Source organism: Herpailurus yagouaroundi, unplaced genomic scaffold (genome assembly GCF_014898765.1).
Source record: "Herpailurus yagouaroundi ecotype Mexico unplaced genomic scaffold, PumYag 141, whole genome shotgun sequence".
In the NCBI taxonomy this organism is placed as follows: domain Eukaryota; kingdom Metazoa; phylum Chordata; class Mammalia; order Carnivora; family Felidae; genus Herpailurus; species Herpailurus yagouaroundi.
The window spans coordinates 15,671,329-15,693,425 of NW_024412396.1; the positions used below are offsets into that span (position 1 = coordinate 15,671,329).

A 22,097-nucleotide genomic window follows, 5' to 3' on the forward strand; every position below is an offset into this window, starting at 1 on the left:
AATACTGTAACACAGTTTATATATCCATGATTGTAAAAAATTCTATTAAAACATTTAACATACATATTAAATTATGCCATATTGAAATGTAGTCTTGAATGGTAGAATAAGCAACATTTTCTGGATACTTTATTCTGGTTCCAACTTCCCTTCTCACCAACTATGAAACCTTGGACAATTTCCAAATGTTTCCCTAAACATATGTTAACAAAAATTTTCTCACCTGTAAAGTAAGATCCTTTTCAGGTCTAAAATTATTTGGTTCTGTGATTTAATTTGTACCGTATCTTTCTTTATTTAGCAGGTATCACACATAAGATCAAATGCCTCTGTTCTCTGATAAAAACAGGTTACCATTAATGGTCTTGGAGTTACCAAAGGAAGGCTTAACTATATCAGACTGTTACTATTAAAAACACATTCAAACAAAACATAACAAGATTTTGAAGTAAGATAAAAGTGGTTTCTCCACAATATCCATACAAATAGGGTTCAGTGATGGGGATACTGTAGTCTTTTCTTTGTCTGTCATTTTAAGGTACTAGATAAGACTCCAAGAAAACAATTCAGTTCATTTCTAATATAACAGTATACATTGTTGTTCTATTTAGATGGCATTGCTCAAAATGTAGTTTAGAATGAGCCATTTAATTCTAAGACTAACCCTAACATTGGTTAACCAACTTGTTTTTCACTCACTTAAGGTAAATAAATTCTGGCAATGTAATGTACAGCATGGTAACTAAAGTTAATAGTACTGTGTCATATTTAAAAGTTGTTACGAGGGCCGCCTGGGTGGCGCAGTCGGTTAAGCATCCGACTTCAGCCAGGTCACGATCTCGCGGTCCGTGAGTTTGAGCCCCGCGTCGGGCTCTGGGCTGATGGCTCAGAGCCTGGAGCCTGTTTCCAATTCTGTGTCTCCCTCTCTCTCTGCCCCTCCCCCGTTCATGCTCTGTCTCTCTCTGTCCCAAAAATAAATAAATGTTAAAAGTTGTTACGAGGGATGCCTGAGTGGCTCAGTTGGTTAAGAGTCTGACTTCTGCTCAGGTCATGATCTCACAGTTTGTGAGTTCAAGCTCCGCATCGCGGTGTGTGCTGACAACTCAGAACCTGCAGCCTGCTTCAGATTCTCTCTCTCTCTCTCTCTCTCTCTCTCTCTCTCTCTCTCTCTCCCTCCCTCTCTCTCTCTCTCCCTCCTTCTCCTCCTCCCCCACTGTGCTCTGTCTCTCTCTTTCTCTCTCTCAAAAACAAATAAACATTAAAAAAATTTTAAGTTGCTAAGAGAGTAAATGTTAAAAGTTCCCATCACAAGAAAAAAAATGTGTAACTATGTGAGCTGATGGATGATAACTAAGTTTATTGTGGTAACCATTTCACAATATATGCAATATATGCATACATCAAATCATTATGTTGTGCACCTACAACTAATACAATGTTATATGTCAATTATATCTCAATAAAACTGGAAATGAATGAAAAAAATATAATGGTCCAAGAAAAAAGGTATAGTGAGAAGACTAAAGATGTAAAATACACACTGATCATTTTGTAAACTTTTATTATTATCAATAACTATTACCAGATGATGATTTGATTCCATTGTTTCACCTAGAATTAGTTCAGCTGCTTCTCACACGTGCTTTAAGCAATACCCTTTACATGTTGGGAATAAGTATCAAAGGTAGATGGAGGACATATGAATTCTGGAGTACACCATTGGCGATTTCAATGAAAATTTCAAGTTTTCCTATACAGAAAACGAAAGAATCAAGAATGTTGCAGTTCTTTTTATTTAATAGAGAATTCTACTCATGATAGACAAGGTATGGCTATTGTGTGTGAATGGAGTGAGGAGATGCGAAAAAACTTAAAACACGTGCCACCGTCCAGAAAAAGATATTTTGCTATTGCTCAGGAGATAATTTTATTGTTTTAGAGGAAGGAAATATATTAGGTTGAAAATCATTTCACATTGGGGCGCCTGGGTGGCTCAGTTGTTAAGCTTCTGACTTTGACTCAGGTTATGATCTCACGGTTTGTGAGTTCGAGCCCCGCATCTGGCCCTGCGCTGACAGCTCAGAGCCTGGAGCTTGCTTTGGATTCTGTGTCTCTGTCTCTGTCTGCTCCTCCCCAACTTACGCTCCGTCTGTCTCTGTCTCTCAAAAATAAATTAAAAAAAATCATTTCACATTTTGGGATGCCTGGCTGGCTCAGTCAGTAGAGCATCAAACTCTTGATCTTCAGGGACTTGATCTCAGGGTCATGAGTCCAAGCCCCACGTTGGGCATAGAACCTACTTAAAAAAAAAATAAAACATTTTAAAAAATAATTTCACATTTAAACATTGCTGTATGCTTGTTACAATACATGGTGCCTTGTAAGTATTATTGGCATGCTTTTTCTGCATAAAATTATGGTGTTTTAAAATCAGCATCTTAGGGGTGCCAGGGTGGCCCAGTTGGTTAAGCATACTCTTGACTTCAGCTCAGGTCATGATCTCAACATCATGAGACTGAGCCCCCTATCAGATTCTGTCTATCTCCCTCTGCCCCTTTTTCACCCTCATGCACACGTTCTCTCTCTCTCTAAAATAAAATGAGGGGGAAAATAAAAGAAATAATAAAATCAGTAGCATATTAGATTCAATGAAATTTGGTGATCAGTTTATAAAATTTGTTTAGAGAGTTTAAAAAATATAATTGTGATGATATATGCTTAAAAATACTTTTTGTTAAAATGGTAAAATTAGTGGATTTAGGAGACCATGTTTTAGTCAAGACAGATGTTTGTATAGGTAAATTTTGGTGGAGTAAACAGCAGAATGTTACTAGTATTAGGGAGAGATGAACCAGAAACAGTTTGAGAAGCAAAAGATCCAGCTAAAGACTAAAAGTCTTGACTCAGAGTTGGTCCCATTACCAAAACTAAATACACACATGACTCCCAGTTACAAGACTCCTTGTCTTGTACACTTGATCCAAACATTGTATGGATCAAAACTCAATGCAAATGATGCACATAATGATCAGAAGTATAGCATCAAGTTTCCTGCATTTTTACCTTGAGCAGGACTTGGGTGGAAGTTTAAGAAAAACTTAGGTGTCGTTTTGGAGGAATTAGAATAAAGAACAAAAAGAGCAATTCTATGTGGAAAGGCTTGAGTGATATTTAAAAAGGCAGCATGCTCAAGAGTATATAGTACATCTCTGCTGTCCTTTTCCCTGCAAGTGTGGCTATGACACACGGAAATTAACCAACCCTGGGGCACCGGGGTGATTCATTCAGTTAAGCATCCAGCTCTTGATTTCGGCTCAGTTCATGATCTCACAGTTAGCATATCAGGCTCCGCACTGATGGTGTGGAGCCTTTTTGGAATTGGTCTGTTCTTCTCTCTCTGCCCCTCCCCTGTTCACACTCTCTCTCTCTCAAAAAATGTAAATAAAACCTTTAAAAAACAAAATTACCAAGTGCTTGTGAACCTACACGTTGGTATTATTTTTCAAATTCTTAAATACTTTTTGTCATCTGTCATATGTTCTTGAGAATATAGATTGACTTAGCAGATATATGTGTATGTGTAAACATATATGTTAAGTGTTTACATGTATTTACATAATGTATATACCAGAATATTATAGTTTTGCAAGCTGCTTAATATTCATGAACTTCAGTTTTATCACCAGGGATAATAGGAGTTATCTCATAGGTGGATTGTGGGGCTAGACCATAGATTTCAAGCATTTGATACAATGCCCCAATCTATAGTAGGCATTCAACAAATGGCATTGCTATTATAGTTAAACACAGATGCTTTAAAGTTACACCGATTTAGGCAGCAAGTTTGGCAGTTTCTTTACAATGTATATAATTTTATATAAAGTATATAAACACATTATACACATTTACCATAAGACCCAGCATTTCCATTCTTTGGTACTTACCTAAGAGAAATGAAGGTATAGTTGCACAAAATGACTATATGCTGATGTTTATAGCAGCTTTATTAATAATTGCTCCAAACTTGAAACAACCCAAATGTCCATCAACTGGTGAATGGATATATAGATTGTGGTACATCCGTACTCAGTGATATAAAGGAATGAACTGTTGGTATGTGTAATGCTCAAAAGCTCAAAAGCATTAAGTTAAGTGAAAGAAGCCGAATTCAAAAAGCTGCCTACTATATGATTCTGTTTATGTGACATTCTAGAAAAGGCAAAACTACAGGGCTAAAAATCGTAAGTGCTTGCCAGGGACTGGGTGTAAAAGGAAAGCATTGACTATATTGGTACACAAGGGAACATTTTAGAGTAATGGAAATATTCTGTTTCTTGAAGATAGATTATCTATAAAGTACATAGCCATATAGTGAAAGTATAAAATATCCTTGAAAATGATGAGCCCAAATTCATTGAAATGTTTCACTTGAGGCGATGGGGGGGGGGGCGGTTGGAAGGGAAGGAGGGAATGTAACTAGTAAGTGCAATATATGGGTTGGGGTAAAAGATTTGTATTTAAATAGGAAGCAAAATAGCAAAATATTTTTTAAATTTAAAACAAAGTTTGTAACAGTGTATAAACAATCCCATCAATATTGTAAATAGGTTTACTTATACATATATTTATACATATATAAATATATACGTATATTTATACATATATTTACACACATAGTTGTAAATATACATGTCTGCTTATATATTCACATATAATTTCTGGAAGTATATACAACAAACAGGTGACTACTAATCTCAGGAGGGGATTCATAGTACTGAGTGTTGGAGATGGGACAAAGATTTACTTTCATTGAACATTTTCTTGTACTTTTTGAATTTCATTAGTTTTTTTAATGCATATATTTTTATATGAATACACACATAAACGAATGCATGCAATTTTTATTAATTAAACTGTAGGAAATACGAGAAATATGATGCCTGAGGAACAGGAAAAATATCTTGTTCACTGATTTCCTTAATGGTTTTGACATAAAGTTTGTTATTGACCTGTAATGTGATGGAATTATAGGACATTAATAGTGAAACTAGGAAATAAAATAGAAGTAAACAGTACATTTAAATTAGTTTTCTTACATATAACATAAATCCAACTCAAGCTAGCCTAAGCCAAAAAAAGATTTATTTACCCAGGGAGTCCAAGAAATGGAATGGATCTGGAACTGTCTGGCATAGGGGATCCAGGAGTACCAGTGATGTCATCAGGATTCAGTTTTCTTCTGGGGCTGGTGGGATGGAATACTGTGTTTGAACAACCTGGATGATACATACCTGAGGTAGTGGGGAACGAAGTTCATTCTAGCCACCAGGACTGAACAAGATCACTGTGGCAAAGGGTAAGGGTATTTTTCTAAAAAGGAAATGCTAGCCAGATGAACATATATCTGATAAAATAGAAAAAGGCGGTTGTAAAGCCAGAAGGTTTAAAATAGCTTTGAACATAGTCACCAGGGCCTAGACATAAGATTAGACATTTGGAATTAATAAATTCAGTGGATTTGCTATGAAGCAACACCAAATCTTGATAGCCAACTAAACGTAAAAAGAGAAGTGAAAAAATAAATATTACAAGAAGCACGGGAATTTAAGTAAAATTTTCATGTTCCTATTTTTGCAGAAATTTCTTAGGCAGAAATCTTCATTTTGGCTTTTTCCTACTAGAACATTGTTGGTTTTGTTTTTTGGTGTCAGAGGGGTTTTTGTTTTGTTTTGGATTTGTTTTTTTTGTTGTTGTTTTGTTTTGTTTTGTTTCATTTTTTTCAGCAGAAGTACCAGGTTAAAAAAAAAAATCAAAATAGTCGTCTAAGGTATTTGTCATTGTAACATATTTATTTAGCAAATTCTCTATTACCTGTCCAGTATTTGATATTCCTTAAATACATCCAACAGGATGTTTGACATTTTGTAAGTTGAATGTGATATGTCCTTTTTTGTGTGATTCTTTTTGACTAACCATTTAGTCATGATGGGTATCTGTGCCTTTCATGTTAGCATTTCAGTCACGTTTTATAATTTACTGAAAATTGGCAATGCTGTCAATTATTGGCATAAAGAACCAGCCACCTATTTTTAAATGCTTTTTAATAATTTTTGAGAATGTTTTATCTATAATTCTAGAATGTGACATGTTAAGGCAAGCACTCAAATATCTTAAATTTAAGAAGTAACTCTGTCAGATTTGCTAACCCAGATAGAGAACAAATCAATTAACTTAATTCCTAAATTATATACAGAGACCTGAACTGCTACATGTTTTTATTATTCTCTGTTATTTAAATAGAAAAGTGGCATTGTCCAGTGTTCACTTACATGACACTACTTTTCCTCTGGTCAGGATTTCACAGTTTGTCTTATGACTTCATTCTTATGGAAGAAAATAATCCCAGAGAAATTATATGAGTTCAACAAAATTAGTGAACTTCTGCCTCCAAACTTGAGTACTTTTTAATTATTGCCATTAGTGTGTGCAAGGTATATGATAACATCGTTGAAAGTGAAAGACAGTATTTTCATGCAAATTAAGCTGTGAATAAACAAAACTGAAATCTGAATACTAGCACCCTATTTTAAAAGTTCTGATGAAAACTCTTTTGGGCTATACCTGAAACCCAATGGGAAAGGTGGTTGGAAGTTGGCGATTCTTTTAAAATTACAAGTTTGAACTCTCGAAAAACTGATTACAGACCCTTTAAAATTTAAATTCTATAGGCAGAGCGGAACAATAACATCCCTTGAATAAAATACCTCTGACACTCAAGATTGTTGCCATTCTCCCTTTAGAGATTTTTTTTTCCTTGCCAAAAAGGAATTGCAAAGGTTAAGTCATATCTGTAAGAATCAGGTTGTAGTCTTGTGTATTTTTTTCACATTAAATATCAAAGATAGCTTAACATATTTAGCATTTTCTGGGTTTTACTATTAATAAAGTTAAAAGAAAATCCAGTGTGATCAGGCAGTGGAGCCACATTAAGTTTGTATGTGAAACACCCATTGTGCTTATCTTATTCTTGATATTGCTCTGAACCCATGTTCCACATTCTGAGTTCTGTGTATAAAGTTAAACATTGCAGAAGGGCATATATCTGATGATACAGATGAATAAGGTTGAAGTTTAGTAATGAGCAAAGTTGATAAATTTAATATGTTGTTGTCTTCAATATGTCTTTTATTAATATAATTTGATTATTTTGTGGGAAATTATGAAACACTGCTAAAAATACTGATCGATTATAAAACTACCAGAAATTTAAGGTTCCTGTTTATACTATAATATATATTTTAACATACCAAAACCAATATTAAATTTCTTAAAATATTAATTACTTACAGGCAAAGTTGTTAGCTATGCAAGAAGCCAGAGAAACTGCAATTCAACAGTACAAAAGACTAGAGGAAGAAATACAAACACTTCGTGTTTACTACAGGTAAAATTCTTTTTAACCTGGGCATAAAGAAATGTTGGTTTGGGAAATGTTTCTACCTAGTTTTACAGTGAGTGAAGAAATACCTCAAGGAAATTAAACATTATTCAGTTAAAATATTTTTGTAATTTTAAAATGATTCAGGCACAAAATATTGTTTATTTTACCTTTTTTTTCTTTCCTACATTTGGTAAAGTTTAAGCTTAGATTCCCATCAGATTTATAAAATTTACATAACTTATAACCAGTTGTCTGAATGGAGTCTAGTTAACTATTGAACTATTTGCTCATCTAAATGCCACCTCTAAAATGATACATATTTCTAAAATAGTACATGAATAGCAGTAATAGCCTTTCACCAATTATAATATGAGAAGTTTCTAAAGGAATGCCACTGAAGGATTTTTAACACTTATTTAATTTATGCTCCAAGAGTAGTTGTGAAATTAACTCAGTAGGTCACACTGGCATTTTTTAATGAAAAGAAATAGAATAGAAAATGTCAGAGTGCATTTCCTGTAGTTAAAGTAAATATTGTTTTGTGATACTTTGGTTTCAGTTTTGTGTTATGCGAGAGAGAAATAAGATTGTTGGGTTATCTGTAAAATATCTGTATATTTTTTCACAAAGGATCATTGTAAAAACAAAAAAAGTTTTGAAAAATGATGTACAATGTTCTATATGTTCTCTGATACTTGATAAGATTAAAAAGAATCTGAAGTCTAAAACGTAAGAATTCACTAACTTGGGCTGTGGGTATTTGAAAGATTTTCTTTTAGTTTTTTGCATCCTCTCAGAACAATGTGGTTAAGTACATAAAATGCAATTAAATCAAAACCAGTTTTACTGAAATAGTTATGCAAGTATGTCATATTACTATATTCACACATCGTTATTAATACATTAAATAACTAGGTCTAACACCAAGTCTATTAACAACCATAATTTCAAAGTAGTGATGACTGTAAATGGTATTTTGGGGATAACTGCAAACACTGAAATGTGATGTGAAAATATCAGTGGCTTCTATGGATGCAAATTCTCTATATAAAGAGGTAACGAAGTAAAATTAGGTCATTAGCATGGGCTCTAACCAAATATGACTGATATTTTCATAACAAGTAGAAATTTGGACATAGAGATGCACACATACAGGAAGGCTGTACAGAAACACCAAGAGAAGACAGCCTTTTGCCTGGCATCCACAAGTCAAGTAATCCCAAAGATTGGCAGCAGATACCAAAATCTAGAGGAGGCCTGGGAGGATTCTCACCTATTCTGTCAAAGAGAGGATAGTCCAACTGACATGTTGATTTTGGACCTGTAGCTTCCAGAACTCTGACACAATAAATTTCTGTTTTAAGTCTCCCAGTTTGTGCTACAATGTTACAGCAGCCTTAGGAATTAATGCAGTTATCAAATATTAAGTATGTTTGGAGCGCCTGGTGGTGAAGTATCTGACTCTTGATTTCGGCTCAGGTCATGATCTCAATAGTTTGTGAGTTCGAGCCCCGCATCGGGCTCCATGCTGACAGTGCAGAGCCTGCTTGGGATTCTATCTCCCTCTCTATCTACCTCTGTCTCCCTCTCTCAAAATAAATAAATAAACTTAAAAAAATATTAAGTAAATTGATTGATGACTGGGAAGTCATTTGCCTGCAGTTAGAAGCAGTGTCTATGTGTGGTCATGTAGATAAGCAGAAACCTGATAATGAATAAAGATATCTCAGCAATCCACCCTTTTTTTTTTTTAAACTATAGAGTGGATATGACAATCTTTCCTCCATACTTTATACCAATGGATTCTCCACTGTAGCTGTGCATTAAAATCACCTGAAGAGCTTCTAAAAGCCCTAATCCCCATCTCCTCCCAGGCCAATTACATTGGAGTCTCGGTGTAGGACTAGGCTATCAGTGTGTTTTAAGGTCCCTAGAAATTCCCACGTGTATCCCAGTTTGAGGGATGCTGCTTTGCATGCACATTTCAGATAGCTGCGTTACAGCAGGGTCTCTTCTTGGTGGAATAATAGAGGCATATATTAAACCCTCTACTATGACTTACAAGTATCGTATGATTTGTGCTCAGACCTTGGATACCTCAGTGTGGTATGAAGTAGCTTCACTCTATTGATAAGGGAGAGTTTTTATGGAACCTTTTCCTGCCATCCTTGTGAGGTAGGACAACAGGTGTTTATTGATGAAGTGACAGTGTCCAAAAATTCTGAGAGGCATATGATATTCTTACATGAACTGACATTTCTTCTTCAAAAATGAACCTGATGCCAGTTCTTAATGTTCCTCCTTCTTTCTATTGAATTGCAGAAGATTACTGAGAGATTTTTGAAAATTGTAAAGCTAAAGTATTTGTTTTTCAAAGACTTTTTAATCTACATGATTGTAACAGAGTTGAACAACTTTTCGAGTTAACAGTTGTTGGCTTAAAGATATTCTTCACATATACCCCTCTTACTGCTACTTAAAAAAAAAAAAAAATACTGGTAGTATGGTGAAGCTCCTGGGATTTGCACTTAGAGAGTCCTGCCTTTATGACTTATATAAATGAACTTCCCCAAGACCATTTCCTTTTTTGTGAAATTAGAATTCTAGTACCTACCTCATACACTTGTTTTAAGTATGTATAGCTCTTAGCTTTTTGTTTGAAATTATGTTGTCATTAGTAACCTCCACAGAAGTGGTTTTAATAAAGCATTAGATGTAGAAGTCAGTTAGCTGTGAATTGAAGAGTGATTAGAGGTAATGTAGTAATTTGGACAATAGAATGGTCCTTGAAGAAGCCTGAATAAGAAAGATGTTAATGATAGTTGAGAAGAAAGGAAGATAGGTTAAGGACTTATGTTTTTTGTTTTTGAAAGATGACAGATACTTGAGCCTGTTTATGACTAATTGGAAGGAGCCAAGAGAGAGATTGTCAGGGAACAGGATTCCTAAAGAAATAGGAAGAGATGGAAATTAGATTCTGCAAAAGAGTTTACCTTGAACAGGAAGATGGTCACAGACAGGAGTGAAGGAGATAAGAATAGCTGTGGAATACAAATGAAATTCAGTTTGCAATTAATAGGCCTCATTTTTTTCTGCAAAGTAAGGGTCACCGTGAGCTTCTAAAGTGACGGAGGACAGGAAGTTTTGGAAGGAATAACAGAGCAGCTACTGAAGAGAATGGGAAAGAGAACTGAATAAGGGCAAAAAGAACAAGACAAGCAATCCTGAAGAGTCAGCTGGGATAGATGCTATAGATTTGTATGAGTTCTGGTTTGTACAGTTGTGTAACTTCACACATTCAGTGGTTCTTGTAAACACAAGAAGCAAAGAAGGCAAAGAATTGGAATGATTCAGGATTACAAATATGCAGGACTAACATGATGAAGAGGAGAGTGGTTGAAAGTAAACTAGCAAAAAGGTGTTGAAATGATGAATGATAGTCTGAGCTAAATAGGGCAGGAATAAAATTGAGAGTATACCAAGAGAAAAAGGAGAAATCCAGAAACCATAAATCTTGAGATCAAAAAGCAAAAGTAGTGGGATTAAGAGAATTCAGGAGCTAAAAGGATCAGAGATTGTAGTCAGAAAGTGGAACCTTGCTCTTTAAGCTCTCAGAGATTGCACTCATTCTCAGCATTGACAATATTTAAAAGTATTGCCTTAGTAGTAGATAGTTGAAACTGAGAAGAGGTAGGGGTCACTAGATATAAAGAAGTCAAGGATTTATGAAACTAACGTACTTGAATACCCATTTGGATATTGTCTCTGAAAATATTGGCATATGTTGAGGTACTCACTGTAAGTGCCATAATGGAAAACGACCTAAAAATAAGTAGATAAAAGCTACATGTTGAAATAAACAGCTGTATGTATCAAAGGATGAACCATGCAGTGTGTGATGCACAGGAGAATGCGTGGTGTCTATGAGGAAAGTTGCACCCTTTAGGAAGATCCATATTTCTATCAAAACAAAAAGGTATAGAGAACTTTTGTGCATTGTTGATGGGGATATAAAATGATACATCTGCTGTGGAAAACAGTTTGGCAGGTCCTCAAAAAGTTAGACATGGAATTCCTACATGATCCAGCAATTCTACCCATAGGATATACCCTAAAAGAACTGAAAGCAAGGACTCAGATACACGCCACTGTTTGTACTGTATTGTTCAAATTAGTCAAAAAGTGAAAACAACTCAAGTGCCCATCTACAGATAAATGAATTAAAAAAATGTGTTGTATACATACAATGGAATATTATTCAGCCATAAAAAAGAAATGAAATTCTGATGCAAGCTGCAACATGAGTGAACCTTAAAAGCATTATGCTAAGGGGAATAAGCCAGAGAGAAAAGATAAATATGATATGATTCCACTTCTGTGAGGTATCTAGAATAGGCAAATTCATAGAGACAGAAAGTAGAATAGAGTTACCAGGGGCTGAGAGAAGGAAGGAATAGGGAGCTCCCAGGGGCTGGAAGAGGAGAGAGTGGGGAGTTATGATTTAATGGGTACAGAGTTTCTGTTTGGAATGGTGAAAAAGTTCTGGATATGGATGATGTTATCTTGCCACAGTTGTTTTTATTTTTTTTTATTTTTTTATTTTTTTTAAATTTTTTTTTCAACGTTTATTTATTTTTGGGACAGAGAGAGACACAGCATGAACGGGGGAGGGGCAGAGAGAGAGGGAGACACAGAATCGGAAACAGGGTCCAGGCTCTGAGCCATCAGCCCAGAGCCCGACGCGGGGCTCGAACCCACGGACCGCGAGATCGTGACCTGGCTGAAGTCGGACGCTTAACCGACTGCGCCACCCAGGCGCCCCACCACAGTTGTTTTTAAAATGTACAAAGAATGTTCTGTGAAGATATACAGATATTTATTTTAAATAGTATGGGGGTAAAATCCCTGGGATATAAAACTCTGGGAAGAGAGAGGCAATTACCAAAAAGAACAAAGCTGAAATTTCCTGGAAGCTCACATTCTGATTTAATCGATTCAAATGAAAGTAAACAATATTTCTTACTCACCTGAATATATGGTGGTTACAAATCCATACATGAAACACAACTAATTCATAGAAACATTGGGAGTTTTTCTCCTTACTTTCCTATGTTACAGAGGACAGGAAAAAGTTCTACTTTTATGTGAAGGTAACCAAGACTAATTCTGTAGTGTGTGTGTGTGTGTGTGTGTGTGTGTGTGTGTGTGTGTGTGTGTGTATGAACTCATAGATAATAAATTTTGTTTAACAAAGTTTAAGAAAAAACACATTTTCAGTTATTCAAGTCAATTTTACACTTATTTATACATATATGTATATTGTCATGTCAAACAAAGTAATTTACCAGTAATTAAGAAAAAATAGGGGTGCCTGGGTGGCTCAGTTGGTTAAGCATCCGACTTCAGCTCAGTCATGATCTCACAGTTCGTGGGGTCAAGTCCCATGTCAGGCTCTGTGCTGACAGCTCAGAGCCTGGAGCCTGCTTCGGATTCTGTGTCTCCCTCTCTCTGCCCCTCCCCTGCTCATGCTCCGTCTCTTTGTGTCTCTCTCTTTCTCTCTCTGAAAAATAAACATACATTAAAAAAAAATTTTAAACTTAAAAGGAAAAATAGCTAAGGACAATATAGGAATAGGACAGTAAGCTGGAGTTAGGAGCAAGTCAGTGTACAGCTTGCATGTATATACCATGAAACAGGAAAAGAATAAGCCTAAAGAATAAGTCTGGCTCTCACCTTTCCAAAAACCAAAGCAGGGGAGGATGTGTGATCAGTTATTAGTTTCAAGGACAGATTAAAATATGCTGATGACTTTCATTCTACCATGCCTTTAATTCTGCCAATTAGTGATATTGACCTTCTTCTTTTTAAATTATTTTCCAAAATAATTTTCTTTTGCTGGGTTATGTACACTAAGAGCTACTGTTACTATAACCTTTCCATTTCTCTGTATGGAGTAGGAAAATGAAAAAACTATTTTTCTGAGTTTCTCTATTCTGTTTGTTTCCTTTGAGCTTCAGAAGATTTTGAGTACTAAGAAGAGAAATGCTGGCCTTTCATTTCCTTTGGCAGAGTTAGAGACAGGGGCAGTGAGGTAGATGTACCCATCCTAAACTTAACCATTATAACTGACGGCTCTTTCACATTAAACCGGAAGGCATAACAAGAGAGGAATAGCAAGAGGAAGATTTAAAATAAATCTCAGTTATTACCAACGTGTTATTAGTAAAATATCAGTACCTCCTCATTGCTGTGCTGAATGCTAAATTCATTTGCAAGAGCTTCATTAGTTTCAATCTGAACAGTTTCATCAGGGAATGATCTCAAACTTGGAAGGGTTAGATTTGTATTTTTTCCTGTATTGTAAACCTGTAGTGCTGCATTCCTGAGTTCAGGAGGCATAATAATAACAAACTCTTTCTAATGGAGAGAATGCCTAAGTTTGAACGTTTGCTAATTTTATAGTGCTTCCCTATATTTCCCTTTGCTGTAAAATGTAAATTCAAGTGTGTGCATAAGAACTAGATCCTGTTGTTTGGTGCCATTAAACTAGGATTTAATATACTTATTTATAACAACAGCAGTTTATGTCTTAGGTTTTTATTATGTTTTGTGTGATTTCCGTGTGGGAAGTTGTGATGCCTTATGGAACCTGGTAAATTTCACATTTTAGGCTAAAAGTACTGAATAGAATGCTTCATATTTTACGGTAGTATGTTTCCTAGGACTGTACTAGTACTTTCTTAATCATAGAAATCATTTTTATTTTTATTTTATTTTTTTAACTTTTTAAATGTTTATTTATTTTTGAGAGAGAGGGAGAGAGACAGAGAGAGAGAGAGAGACAGAGAGACAGAGAGAGACAACCCGAAGCAGGCTCCAGGCTCTGTGTTGACAGCACGAGGGGCTCGAACTCACAAACTGCGAGATCATGACCAGAGCCGAAGTCAGACGCTTAACCACCTGAGCCACCCAGGCGCTCCTAGAAATCATTTTTAATAGAATGGTTACATGTTTGACATACTGAAAACTAGACTAAACCTGAGCTCTGCTTACTGGTTCATAATGTACATTTCAAAGTCGTACGAGCTATAATATAGAGCCCATATAAAATATATTCAAAAAGAGAGTGAAATTCTTAATTTTGTCTACATCCCTTTTCTAAATTTTATTTAGTTATGAATCTTTTACTTAGCAACATTTTTTTGTCCGTGTATATGCCATCCATAACAGAGACATTACTGTCACTAGGATCTGGGTTTTTATTTTGTTTTGTCTTTTAGTGGTGGTTTTGGTTCAAAACAACGGTTTTGAACTGTTGTTCTCCCAGTTGGAACTATATGCATTGATAAGACAGTCAGCAGTGATTATGGCATGGAAGTTCTAGCCAGGAAGCAACATTGTTCTTAAAGTAAATCCCTCATCAAGAGGGGGTTGATCCTGACCTCATTTGTTCAGTGTTCTAATCAACAAACTGCCCAATGACATAAAAAATGTTGTCACATATGTATTTTCTACAAGAAGTAACTATCCGTGGAGTTGTGTTAATTGTACCATACTGCTAAAGCAGTAATAAAAAAAGAACAAAAGACCTGAATTCTTCCATCTTTGCCATTAATCAGAATTTTTTTTTTAACATAGGCAAGCTCTAACCTATCTAGATTTCAGTTTGACACTAGGGGCTTTTTGTAGTTCTAACATTTTGTGAAATTTGTCACTCTTTCATGTGACGTAGATTAAATTTTATGTTTAGTGATGTTTAGAAATAGTAACTGTCTTCTTGTATCAGTAAGTTGCACCTATTTTCAAGGCCTTTTTATTGCACAGCTGACTTCACCTTTACTATTCAAACCACCATTATATTTGTTGGTGGCTCTGGAATGCAAAACAAACAAAAAAATTAAAACAAAGTTTGAAAAACAAGAGACCTTAAGGTTTGCATTTTCTATATGTCCAATGATTTAGAATATAGTTATTAAGGATTCTTTTCTTCCTTTTCTCAACTTATAGAATGTGACATTTAATAAGTTACTTCTGAATGTCAGTTACTTCACCTGTAAACAGAGATATCTGACCTGCTTATTAAGAAAATCATGAGATAATATGTTTGGATATTTTTTGCGAAATGTAAACCACTGTGCAAGGAAATAATAGTAATATTTATAAAATTACTTGAAAAGTTTTGCTTTGTTCAAATGTAACTATTAAATTAGTGAAAAGCCATTTCTACTGTAATATTTTATGTCTTCCATGACTTTGTACCCAAAGGGATATTTTTTGCATTGTCAGTTCTGTTTGCTGGGCCGCCTTCTAACATCTAACAGTAAGTTAAAAAGCAAAACTAAAATTCCATGTGTGTAATTCTACTATTCTTAGTTTTTCTATCAAATGACCCGGCCTCCTAAGAGCATTTAACAAAATATTTTGCCATTTAATCATTGTTGTTAGCAAGGTTAACTAGCAATGTTGTTACCAGTGTTAAAGTGGACTTTCCAATTCTAGGTCTTAATGTTTTCCATCTATTAACATTATTTCTATTAGCTTGAGAAAGTTTTAATTTCATGTTTTGTTAGATAAAAAATTAGTGTTTCCCTTGATCTTGGCACAGAATCACCATTATTATAGTTCCACAGGTGCCATTTGGCTCGTGCGTAGGTAATCTTCCATTTGTCCCTTTGCACAAATTTAATCAGTAGCCAAATTTTGCTACAGTTTTCCTTGCAGTGTTTCTTACTTTTGACTTCTCATTTCCCACAGCTCCTACCTTAGATCAGACTTCTATAAATTCGTGGCCAGGCTTCTCTTGCTACTTCATCTTCTTGTTTCCATTCCTTACTCCTCTTAAGATTCCTGAAACATTATTTTCAACCTCTCACACAGCCATTAACACTATTTAATAATACCACATTACCTAAACAATAAATTCCAAACTTTTTAGTGTAACATTCATGAACCCTTGTTTGTGAGAGACAGAGCACAAGCAGGGGAGAGGCAGAAAGAAAGGGAGACACAGAATCTGAAGCAGGCTCCAGGTTCTGAGCTGTCAGCACAGAGCCCGACGCAGTTCGAACTCACTAATTGCAAGATCATGACCTGACCTGAAGTTGACTGAGCCACCAGGTACCCCGACTGCCACTGGTATTTCTGAATTAACATGTCACCAGTCATCTTCTTGCCTGCTCATTTCATTCACATCAGTGTCACCCGTGTCAGTACACTGCCTCACACATAGTAGGAACTCGACAAATATTTGTTACACTGAATTGACTATTATTTGCACTCCCAAAATGAACCGCTCACAATTTCTTGGACACACCCCACAATTTCCCACTCCAGTGCTTTGATTAACTGTTCGATTAATCTTTTTCTTATCTTTTCAACCAGAAATGATCTCATTCTACCTGAAGTGAACTACCATGGTTCTTCATAGTGGCTGTGTCACAATATATACCTCATGCTTACCTATGTAATAGTTGTGTGGGTATTTCTCTTAATTCTTCCACCAGGGCTTCTATTCTTTTATACACCAGGCCTTCAGTAAATATTTGCCAAACAGATGAATAAACAATGAAATTTAACACTAGATTGAAAGTTTCTTCAGATGAAACATTTCTTCTGCAGAGTAGAAATGAGTGTAGTTCATACAGTAAGAGCTCAATGCTGAATGAAATGATTAGAAATGGTATGGACCTAGTCCAACATCTTGGTTAGTCATTTGCAGGGGTGTGGGACACAACAGGGTCTCCATATAAGAGAGTATGCCATCTTCCACCAAGTTTATTTTTTCCCAGGCAACAGTGTTCAAATTTGAAAACCGTTATTAGAAAACACTTATGTGAATATTACTTTTTTTGAAATTTAGAATTAAGAACTCAATATTATTACCATATATCAATGTCATATATGATGTTCATTGCAGTATTGTTTCTTATAGTGAAAAAATCAATTAGAATTTTCCCTATGGATTTTTTTTTAATGAGCACATTATTTAAAAATATCAATTGTCAAAATAAAAACTGGAAAATCTACCAACATGGGACCCTTAGGATTATGGCGTGGTGCGTGTATTAGGGTTCTCCAGAGCAACAGAACCAATAAACTGCATGTGTACATGGAGAGAGATTTATCTTAAAGAATTGATATGCATTTATTGGGGGGGGGAGGGGTGGCCAGTCTAAAATCTGCCAAGTAAGCCAGCTGGCTGGAGAACTAGGGAAGAGTTGATATTGCTGTCATGAGTCCAAAAATGCAGAATTCCTTCTTCCTTGGGGAGCTCATTCTTTTTCTTAAAGCCTTCAACTGATTGGATGACCACCACCCCTCATATTATGAAGAGTAATCTGCTTTCCTCAAAGTCTATTGATCTACATAATAATCATATCTAATAAATACCTTTACAGCAACATCTAGACTGATCTTTGAACAGGTATCTGGGTACCGTAGCCTAACCAAGTGGACAGAATCAACAGTCACACCTGTGTGTTTCAACAGTCAGCTGGGGCTAAGTAGAAGCTACTTTCTCTGAAAGGAGCATGCACTCCCTGTTGCACCACATTTCCCATCCAGCCCAGTTCATGCATTTAAATCATCTGCCTCAGTCGTACAGGCATGTAAGTTTGTGTCGCAGATGTGTGTTGTGATCTTATTTATAAAAGGAGTGTGTGTACACATTACGTATGCACCAGCCCCTGGCTGCTTCTCTAACCTCATTTATTAACATGTTTCTACTCTTGCTTTACTCTAGCTACACTAGTTCCCTTATTATCACAGACCTTCTAAGAACACTGCCATCTCAGGGCCTTGACTTTTTTTTCTCCTCTGCCCTCTCACTGTGATGAGTCCCCTCCTTCACTCTGTTCACCTTTCTGTTTAAATGTACCTGACCATCTAAAATAGCTTATCCACTCTCTGCACCACTGTTACCCTCCTTTACTTTTCTTCATACTAGACAACCCCACATGACACTAGCCTGTATTTGTGGACTATCTTCTGAAATTAAATTCTGCAAGGACAAGGATTTTGTTTGCATATCACTGCATCTTATACTTGAATCAGTTCTTAGCATACTTTTAATGATCAATAGAAGTTCTCTGAATGTATGAATATATGCTTAAGCATTGTAATACATCAGAAACTTAGCAGGTTATCTGGGAAATGAGACTGGGTGTAACAGATAAATTACCTGGTGAGAGAAGAGGAAATTTAAAAAAAAAATGTTTGATTTATTTTTGATAGAGAGAGAGAGAGAGACAGAGACAAAATGAGCGGGGGAGGGACAGAGAGAGAGGGAGACACAGAATCCCTGAAGCAGGCTCTAGGCTCTGAGCTGTCAGCACAGAGCCCCATGGGGCTCAAACTCATGAACCACGAGACTGTGACCTGAGCCAAAGCTGGACACTTACCTGCCTGAGGCACCCAGGTGCCCCAAGAGGAAATTTTAGACTGCATTTCATACCCTCATAAAGTGTTTGAGGTTTTTGTGAGTATGCATTACTTTTATATAAAAATAGATGTGTAACACCTACTTATATGTGTGTGTGACAATGAAGTTCATTTTCTTTAGTAGATGTTATTAATGTTGTGCTTTACAAAAAGATAAGATGTATGAGAGAATGAAAATTCAAAGTAGATTTGCCCTACATTATGAAGTATGTTTCTGTAAGTGATAACTTCACTTATATTTTAAGTTTGCCAAATATTTTAAAGTATTTTCAAGTACTTTATGTGGCAAAAATCCAAGCACTTTTAAAAAAATAAAATATTAAAGGAAAGTACCAGCTTGAAAAGAAGTATACCTAAACATTCTTCTGCCACTTGGTAGCAGCAGGGGCCCATGACAGATTAGTGAGGAAAAGGGCATCTTTAAAAAAAAAAAATCCAATCCTATGAACATTAGCTATGGCCAGAAATGACCATGAAAATAGAGAATCCCCTCATATTTCAAGAGACTTCACTGGGTACAATTAGGTTTAATTTAGCATATTTGAATTAAAAATATTTTTCTCTTTCCATACATGACATATGTGTTAGTAATGCATTAAAGTTTTATCAAATCTACACTAGTTTAAAATATTTGGCAAATGGAAGTAATGCCTAATAATTGAAGACCTTTCTTCAGTAACATTGTGATTCATTAACCATAAAAAAAAAATGATGCTAACATATAGAACGAGGTACAACAAACTGAGCTCTTTGAGCTACTCTTGATTCCTATAAACTTTCTAATGCTCCTGCTGTCATAAAGAGCTTAGTAAATATTGACTGAGGATGATGATGATCCAGCAGTATTTTTAAGACTGTGTGGCACTGGCAGTACACTCAGATATCCGGGACTTAAGGTTGTCATTTTGCCATGAGGCCCTTCCACCTGGGCCTCTCCCAAAAGGACAAATGTTTACCTGCAGTTAGGCATTTAAATGTGTAAATATTCCAGTCTCAATTATATACGAAGTAGCTAGAGTTTTCACTCTGAATCATGAAGTAGTTGTTCTCCAAAGTTTAAATTGATGTTCTAAAAGTTTACAGAAGTCAAAATAGGCTTACTTGAATATTATTTTCCTTTTTTTTTTTATGGACATAGGTCAATATGAAAATATTTTGTTCCTTTTACAGTTCCAAACCCAGGATATTTATGAAACATCTGCATTTATTAGGGTTTAATTTACTATTCTGCTTAGTTGTTATGTTTTAAATATTTTGCAGTATATCTTGTTCCTTTTAACTTATAAGGGTTTTATGACTATCAGTATTCTGTTAATATATTTCCTTAATATAGTTCCAGTCATTTCCCATTTAGTTCTCATTAGATCAGAAATAAACAATAATCAGTTACTACATGAAACCATCAAGAAATTCAAAAGCCTAAGGATTATTTTTTAGTTCAGTTTTATTAGACATTATTGATCTGAAATATTTTAATTTACTTTCATCCGTGGAAAGTTCAGTTGTGCTAGCAAGCTAGGTCAGATATTCTAAATCGTAAAAAATGAAAATTTTCTGAAACATCAGTTGTATGGAAAAATGTGAGAATTGAGGTTTTGTTCCAGACAGTTGGACACACTACAGCATCATGGGCTCATAATTGAGCTATGTAAGTTTCCTGATTTTGTTTGATTTTACTTTTTTTGAATTTGTTTGGTTTTGTTGTATATATTCAGAATTGAAATAACCATTTATCTAATTTTTCTACTCTGTTACCTGAAAACTAAAGTGAAATGAAGGAGTCAAGTGTTAGTCCTTTGTGTCCTGACATGATTCTTAATAGCTATTTCTTTTTGCTTTGTAATTAGTAATATGATGAAAAGGTGACAAATAGACTTCAATTATAATTCATATGAAGAAAACTTCATTTATTTCTAAATCTGATTTAGTTGGATCTTTATCATTTTATTTATAAAATTTTATTTTGCATTTATTTTGTTTGGTACGACACAATGTTTTAATTCAGAGCTGACATAACAGTAAGACAAATGGTACAGATTCTGACTTCTTAGCTAAGTGACCTTTGACAGGTAATTAACCTGTCTGAGCCTCAATTTCCTGACCTGTAAAATCAGGATTGTAATATTACCTGCCTCATATTATTTTTGAGAAAAATAAAATGAAATAATGCATGCCAAATGCTTTGTACAGTTGCTGGGTATAGGCTTAGGTATTTAATAAATGTGAACAATTGTTATTATAATCTCTGTGCTGAGTTTATATTGAGTTGTCATTCACTTTTCTCTGAGATTCTCTTAATACATTTCCTTTTTTTTTTTTTTAAGTATTTTTGACTCAAAATACCATATTGAGACTGCAATATGGAATTGTTTGATCTTTCTTTAGGGACAAGTTTTCACTGGAATTATTTTTTTCTTGTTGTAGGATACCTTAAAAAAAAATTTAGTTACGGGGCGCCAGGTGGCTCAGTCAGTTAAACATCTGACTTTGGCTCAGGTCATGATCTCGTAGTTCGTGAGTTCGAGCCCGTGTCTAAGGCTATCGGCTTGGAACCTGCTTCAGGTTCTGTGTCTCACTCTCTCTTTGCCCTCTCCCCTGCTCTCTCTCTCTCTCTTTCTCTCAAAAATAAATAAAAATTAAATATACACATATATATTTAGTCAAAAGGATGTGCTTGAACTTAGATTTGGCTCTGTTTTTATCAACAGTTTAGTTTCAGGAATTGTTTCTTTACACAGGAACATTTTAGTGGTCAGAAAACTATTGAGAATTAGAAAATTAATACTTTTCATTCTTAATATACATTATTAAAAACATATTTTTCAGACTTCACCCTCAAAATATACCATTTCTCCCAATGTTTTCTAATATAAAATCTCCCCAAGAAAATAATAAGGATGTAATTTTAAAGCTATTCTTCTGTTCTTTTATCTTAGAGTTTGGTACATTCATTATCTTCCTTAATTCCTTCAACATCCATGTGAGGTGTTACCCCTTTTTGCAGATCAGGAAACTGAAACCCAGAGCTGTGAACTAACTTACCCTAGGTCACATCAGGGCCAGTAACCCAAGTTAAATATTACCTAACTCATCTAATACTTGGGCCTTTTACTTATCTACTAGACAGCTTCCCCCACCCTGCCTGTCTCAAAAAGACTGCTGAGGCTAAACTGGTACTTCAGCATTATTTTCCTGATTTGGATATACTTGATATGTT

The 22,097-nt window shown here is 35.2% G+C and overlaps 1 protein-coding gene across 7 annotated transcripts in view; it reads left to right on the forward strand.

Moving 5' to 3' along the window:
- MIPOL1 (mirror-image polydactyly 1) overlaps positions 1 to 22,097 on the forward strand; it is a 330,717-nt gene that overhangs the window by 209,958 nt on the left and 98,662 nt on the right. For all 7 annotated transcript variants that reach the window (XR_005790835.1, XM_040476974.1, XM_040476976.1 and 4 more), the window contains one exon: positions 7,350 to 7,444. Coding sequence is in view for 6 of the 7 variants with exons in the window: in XM_040476974.1 (XP_040332908.1) it covers positions 7,350 to 7,444 (95 nt within the window). In the remaining variant the exon portion in view is untranslated. The remainder of the gene's footprint in view (positions 1 to 7,349; positions 7,445 to 22,097) is intronic.